At 40.3% G+C, this 7,409-nt stretch overlaps 1 protein-coding gene across 2 annotated transcripts in view; it reads right to left on the reverse strand.

Moving 5' to 3' along the window:
- Window positions 1-2,435: 2,435 nt before the first annotated feature.
- LOC101852810 (E3 ubiquitin-protein ligase Zswim2) overlaps window positions 2,436-7,409 on the reverse strand; it is a 43,077-nt gene continuing 38,103 nt past the window's right edge. For both annotated transcript variants that reach the window (XM_013081483.2, XM_013081490.2), the window contains exons 12-13: window positions 5,901-6,037; window positions 2,436-3,957 (exon numbers count right to left, since the gene is read on the reverse strand). In XM_013081483.2, coding sequence (XP_012936937.1) covers window positions 3,724-3,957; window positions 5,901-6,037 — 371 coding nt within the window. In that variant the 3' untranslated portion in view covers window positions 2,436-3,723. The remainder of the gene's footprint in view (window positions 3,958-5,900; window positions 6,038-7,409) is intronic.

Here is a 7,409-nt window from a genome sequence, read left to right on the forward strand (position 1 = left end):
AGTGAGTGTGTGTGTGGGGGGGAGGGGGTGAGTGTGCATTGTATTTTACACTTGATGACGTTAAAGTAAGAGCTCTTGGATCAGGACGATTCTTCAAGGAGTGGGCGAGGATGGAGTAACGGGCTACAACTTACAATATTCTTTATTCTCAGACTTGGAAACGGTATCTCATCATTGGACCAATAATTGTGGGCCCTCAAACTGGAAATCCCTAAGAGTGTTCGGGTACAGGAGGTAGCCATCAACTGTTGAGCCTAGTTAGAATGTTGGTAGGATTGTTATTGGGGTATTCCTATACGAACAACAGAAAGCAGCAATTTTCACTTATTATTGCCTCCTGAAAAGCTCATAAGTAGAAAGAGAAAAGTAACATGCTGCCAAAGTGATGTACATAAAACTGAGAAAAATAACACGTACAAACACCTTTTTTCACAGTTTACAAAAAAATAAAAACCTGACGTTTGTCAACAAGGCTAATAAAACCTACAATTTTCCAGTGTCTGGTATATAGCACGTTTTTCCTCCGAGTTCAAATAAATTGACACTACAGTTCGAAAGGAGGAAAACACCAATGCCAATGATGTCACTTAAGTAGAATAAAATCCTCTTTAAAGATCAGCAGTGGATTGCTAGTGCTATCTGAGTCAGTGCAAAAAGGTTATCCCTTGATTTGAAAAACAAAAACTAATTATCAGAGACTGAATTACCTTTCCAAAAGAAGGCTCACGAGATGAGAATTGCTGACACAATAAAGAGACAAAGCACAACATTAATACACCAGGAACAGGTTTCTTTGCTCTCTAATCCTTGGTAGATTTCTCTGAGCGCTACTATGTTGATTTGAAACCCAGGCAGCTCTTCTTTTTTTCTGTAGTGTGCGATGGGTGTCTTTAAAACGCTCCCAGTTCTGTTCAACGTTGCCAATGTATCCCTTCTTTTGCTCGCTACTTTTGTCTCCTCATCCCCGTACTATTTTCCTTTGGAAGGCCTTGTGGTCTCGAAATGTGATTGTTCAAACCCATTGGGTGGACATGTCGAATTGTGTACTTCAAGGGGACGTCACTTCATAATGTGGTCTTCAGTCCGGCTGGTGCTGTTCATGTCTGAGATCCTTGCCCCAACGTAAGCTGTATGTTGTCGACTTGATTCTGGTCATATTCTGCGACGTCTATTATAATTACCTCTGCTTTATTAAGCCAAATTGTCACTGTTATCCGTAGGAGCATCACCAGTCCTACCAAACATTGAAAAACAAAAGGTCAAGTGGTTCGGACACCTCAAGCAGATGACCTCAAACCATTCAGCTCTGGATGGAGAGCCAGAGGAAGACCAAGGCGACGATGGAGTGAATCTGTGGCAGACATCCTTAGAGCTCACGGGATGTCCCTTCTACAGGCCACTCGCCTTGCCGCAGACAGACGCCTGTGTCTCCCCGCGACACCCACTGGTACAAGCGAAAGAAAAAAAAGTAAAGTAGTAAAGTCACTGTTATCGAACCGATTTCCCCCACTCTTATTTTTATTGAATACTGTATGTGTCGGGATTTTGGCGTATCAATTTACCACAATCACCCGTTCGTCTTCTTTTAAACCTGTACCGTCAAAATTGTCTGCAAAACTTGGGGTTTCACAACTGGTAGTATTCCTTCCTCCTCCCACATTGCAGACTACGTTGTCTTCGATACCATCATTTTAATCTTGACCACAAACAATCGAGTATGTAGAGTAGAGAGTTACAAACCGTATGCCTACTTACTTCATCCGTCCTCTTGTACCTCTAGGGCCTAGGGTATCGCGGGGAGAAAGAGCTTCACTTCTCTAGCACGTTTGATGGCCTGGCTGGGTGGGATATTGTATGTTCACAGGGTATCCTTCACACCCGGACCCAGGTCTTTCTTCGTCTTCCTCTTGCCTTGTACCCTGATACTTTCCTTTAGTAGGCTTTACAGGCAGGCTGGTTAGGTGCCATACGTGTTAGATGTCCAAACCACCTGATTGTTTGCTGTCGAATGTTGTGGATGGCAGGTGTTGATCCCACCATTTCTCTGATCTAGTTGTTTCTGACCACGTCCCGTCTGGTTTTGTTGACGGCTCCCCTTAAACATCTCATCTGGCAGGTGGTTATCTTACGTTCCTGACTTTTGGTCAGGGTCCATGTCTGGCACTGGTAGGTCAAGGTGGGGATGAAGATAGAGTTAATGAGCTTGGCTTTTGTCTCAATTGAGAAGTTAGGGTGTTCTTTGTACCGCAGGCTGTACGGAGTGTCTCTGTCAGCGTGGTCTTGAACACTGACCATGTATCTTCTGCAGTCATGTTTTAACTGTCTACTTCTTTCAGCTTCTGTGTGACTTCTGTCTCCAATTTCTTGTGGCACTTCTTCCTTCTAGAGTTTTCTTAAGTTGATCTGTCCGTCTCTTTCTTTCATATTCCTTTTCCTCGTTCTTTCACTCCGCTACTTTGTAAATAAGATAACTGTGGTCAGTGTCAAGGGCTGCATTTAGGAAGACTCTAGCGTCTGTGACTCTTCCACTTTCTTCTATTCGTGTCAAGATGAAATCAATCTTTGATGATACATTCAGATCATACCATATGTACCAAGTTTGTTTCTGACTGGGGCTGTGTTGGTAAAAGGTGTTTGTGATCCACAGTTCGTATTCAAGACACAGTGCTACTATCAGTTTCCTGTTGTAATTGTACTCGTAAGTGTCGCTGTGTGGGCCAAGGTACTGGTCCAAAGGCGTTCTTCTCTTGCCCACTCTCCCATTGAAATCTCCCATGACAATAAGTTCTTCCTTGTCTGGGACTGTGCTTATGGGGCCTGCAATCTTCTCATAGAATTCCTCTTTTCTTTCTTCGCTGTAGGAGTCATTGCAAGTTGCATAAGCTTGGATGAAGTTTGAGATCTTTTGTTCTCCCCTTATTCGGATTTTAATGATTCTCTCCGAGATAAACGCTGTTTCCAATACATTCTATGCTGTATCCGGGTACAGAATAAAACTTGCACCACGCCCTAGTTGTCCCATCCCCGCAACTCGAAATCAGGACGTAGTCCTCATGGATCTGTTTGATTCCAGTTCCCTTCCATCTGCAGTTTGAAATTCCCATAACTTGTATTCTCCATCTCTTTATGAAGTCAATAACTTCTGGCTCTTTGTCTTTGATTCCACAAACATTCCAAGTGCTCGTTCTTTCTTGTTGTCCTTTTCCATTTCCTGGTCGTTTTCCGTTTCAGTCCGTCCGTTTCTTTCTCCTATGATTTTCTTTAGCAATAAATATGCCATCGGCTATGACGTTTCAGGGTTACCCGGGATGGTGGTCATGGCTACCGCAGCGGTCGTGTGAGTAAAACCCACGCCATACATATTCCAGACGCAGCATTCCCCTACTTTGTCCTTTTCCACCTCCCACACAAACCTTCTGCAACACGTACAAATTCAGAGAACGACCAGTATAACTTCAAAATTATTTTATAAGGGCCTTCTGAGAACAATTCCTCTGTTTAAGTCCTGATGGAAACCCAAGTAGTCCACATTCAATATGATTTTTTTAAATGTCCTCTTGTGGACTGTCAAACCTCAAAGGGACGACGATAACAACAAGAACCACAACAACAACGACAACAAAAACTCTTGAACAAGAACAAGAACAAGAACAACTAGCCTAGCTATGTCCACCTCCAATTTCTGTGATCGAGAGAAACTGGTCAAGACAAAATTTTCCATCACTAGTTTTCCTCATTGCCATCGATACCACTTCCTTGTAGGCGTAGGTCCCTGTTGTCAGGGCTCTGGGCTTGCCCTGGGTTGAGGGGACGGCGGATACCACGGAAAGTAGGTTTGAAAACCTTGGGTCTGCCTCGTTGCGCCTGGCTCCCTTGGAGAAGCTCTAAGGTGGTCGGTTGCTCTGATGTTGCCGGCTGGAGTAGTGGGTCGTTGCCTAGGTAGAGGTCACGTGATCCCTGCGCAAGATATTTACGTTGCTGATTGATGAACTTGATTAAGATAAGATAGAGATAAACTATTAAAATTGTTTCATTGTCTCTGCGGAGAATTTTCTGTGCCTTTACAGGGATGGTGAAAACACATAGATAAGCACTGAATTTGAATTGTATAATTATTACTTTTCTAGGAGAATTTCCATAAGAGGAGAAAAATAAAAACTGACGAAAATGTGTATATTTTTTATTATATCTCGACCCACATGCAGGATCTTATCATAGGTTTTGAAAGTTATATAGGCATATTCGTAGATATTATGTGCATAGTTATTTTTTTTAAATCAACAGCAATTCACATTAATATTCATTTCGCAGACAGCCTTATTGAATACAAATGGAAGGACACTTCTTTTGAAATTTTCTTTGCTAGTTTTTGGTGGTATGTAACTGCTGCTGCGTGATCTCAAACTGTTGTGAATAGGGAGTGTGATAGGTCGTTCAACATTATTTTTATCTATTTCATACATGTGATTTTATATAGTAAATCTCTTTATTAAGATCACATTCAGAGATCTTGCCGGCTTTCTTTATGAATCGGTCAAATTTTAACTTAATCAGCCATTGAAAAGTATGAATTATGAAACACGAGATTGACGACATTTGTCATTTTTGCTTATAAATGTTATTTCGGACAGGATATGTCCTTAATATAATCAGAAAAATAAAACTGATACCATAGGTTGATTTGTTAAGAGTAAGACAACATAACAAATATCTATTATTAGCCACACTTTTTCCGTTTCAGTCAAGGAAAAGCCTTTATCATTGACGACGATTTCATTAAGAGCAAATGCGTCTGAAGCAAACAGAAATCGACAGAAAAGGAAGTCAGAGCTTAACAAAAGCAATACTGCTAAAATTTCACGACGAGATGCATAGCAAAAATACCACAACAAAAAGAACTGTGACAATCATAACACAACAGCAGAACTGTGGCAACCATAACCCAAAGACAAAATCATATTTCGAAACGAGAAGCCAACAAAGCACGACAAAAGAATGTCCATAAATGACAGACGGCTTTTAAGAGGAGAACACAGATATACATGCTCGGTGTCTACGACGTAATGTTTTTTCACCATTGCACGAACACAATTTTAGTTCAATTCCCAAAGGGGGCAAACCTATATTATCGAATGTATCTGTCTTTGTGCTGGGATGCTGTACATGCGCATCTCTCTCTCTCTCTCTCTCTCTCTCTCTCTCTCTCTCTCTCTCTCTCTCTCACACTCTCTATCTCTCTCTCTCTCTATCTCTCTCTCAGTCTGTCTTTGTCTCTCTCAGTCTGTCTTTCTCTCTCTCTCTCTCTCTCTCTCTCTCTTTCTCTCTCTCTCTCTTTCTCTCTCTCTCTCTCTCTCTTTCTCTCTGTCTGTCTGTCTTTGTCTCTCTCTCTCTGTCTTTGTCTCTGTCTCTGTTTCGCTCTTTCTCTTTCTCTCTCTCTCTCTCTCTCCACACTTCATTTATGTAATTAACGTATCTATTTACTTAATTATTCATGTATTTTTCTATTCATTTTTAAATGTTATATTCGTTCTTTTTTCTCTTTTGATTGGGGGAGGGGGGGGGGTATACATTTGCAATTAATAATAGTGTCAGTCGATCACATGTAACGAGGATCATGAGCTACTAAAATTTATGAAACCTATTCCCGTGTCCAACAGGTATTTGTGCTTAATTCACAGGTTCAATCTGGGTTATCGAATACAATTAACATATTTCCAAAGTTCAATAAAATATGCTGTTCTGTTCAACAATATTTTCCTCGAGAACTAATCAGAAACACAGACCAGCTCAAGAACGACAGTAATAAAATATTGTTAATCAATAACATATTTACAACACAACTTTTTAAAACTACAAAAAGAACAATAATTCTCTCACTTCGCCAAGCACACTATACTGACCCTCCTGATGGCTTGAATAGATGCCACTCCTGTGCGATCCAGACTTCCAGCCCTCTGCCTTAGGGTCGTCGACAACTGCGTACGTTTGGACCGGAAACCTGGCGCCCTCCCACGTCCCTGCCGGACACTGTCGAGTTCTGAGAAGAGAGCGTGTCTGTTCAGAATCATTTTTGTTCAAGGCAATATCTGGGAAGGGAACTACCAATGTATGTTTCTGCTTATGTTGATGAAATTAAACAGCCTATGAGAGCAATGTATGAAATTTAAAAGAAGAATGACTTCGTCCATTTGTTTTTGTCCATATAGAATCTACTGTATACCAGTACGTCTAGGATGCGTGTTGGGATAAGACGCTGGTAGACTTAAGAGCCACAATATTGGTATGGTATTAATCGTATGACCATTGGATAAGGCGCATCAGTTTATTCATGGCAAGCATAATCACCTTTGTTAGTGGGTTTTTTTTGTCATTATAACTACACTTCAAAACAAAACAAATGTGACGTTTTTCTTTGCTAGGTTTTTGTTTCTTTTGGGGTTTTTTAAGGGAGGGGGGGGAAGGGAACAAACGTGTTTTTTCGTTAGAAGTCTTCGATTAAGATCTTCAAAGCAATAATTAATAGTTTTTTGTAACACCGATAGAGCCTATTACTGCGATAAATTGTCTAGAATAAAGGAGGAGAACACAATGTGGATCGCCAATTAAGAGGGGGTGGGAAACCTATATCTATCTCGGCTATTACAACCCCTAGAGAGCCCATATTTTACTGTGGGTCATCACGTCTTGTTGGGTATCTGAAATCGATAACTAAACAAAGTAGATATGGCTTGGTTACCATGGAAACGGCGGCAATATTATATTTTGTTTACATATTTGGATCCCATTTTATCCACAGACACACTTTTCATTTGGCATCTGCGTAGAATAAGCACAGATCTATAAGATGTCTCGAGGAATTTTTTATACATGCTTTAGTTTCCGTTTTACGGCACTTGAAACTCGGCTTATTGCATAAGTAACAAAATAGAGCTTTCTGAAGCCATTTATGAAAACCAACTTATTTTTATACAACCAAAAACTCCTCCATAACAATTAAAACCATTAACATCCTGTGAAAGTGTGAACGTTACAGTTAAATCAAATAAGAAACAGAGCATAACAATCGATCTATCTATCTATCTTCTATCTCGCTAGATGGAATAGGTGGAAAATATGAAGAGATTCTAATACTCGAACTTCGAGAAGGCACACTATTAATATGTAGCGTGTTGTACATCTTCCTTAACCGTGCTAAGCTAACCGCGACACGGAGGATCATCGACCAACTAAATTTGTCGGATTTCACACTTTCAATGTTATACATTGCAAAAAATATACATTAATTAAATACAATCCAAAAATGGAACGTTGTTGTTTTTTTCTCTAGTCCAGAAAAAAAATCTTGCTGTCTGGTTTTACAATATTAATTGAAACAATATTAATTACCGACGATATAAACACACACACAC

This window comes from Aplysia californica, unplaced genomic scaffold (assembly GCF_000002075.1).
Source record: "Aplysia californica isolate F4 #8 unplaced genomic scaffold, AplCal3.0 scaffold00007, whole genome shotgun sequence".
In the NCBI taxonomy this organism is placed as follows: Eukaryota; Metazoa; Mollusca; class Gastropoda; order Aplysiida; family Aplysiidae; genus Aplysia; species Aplysia californica.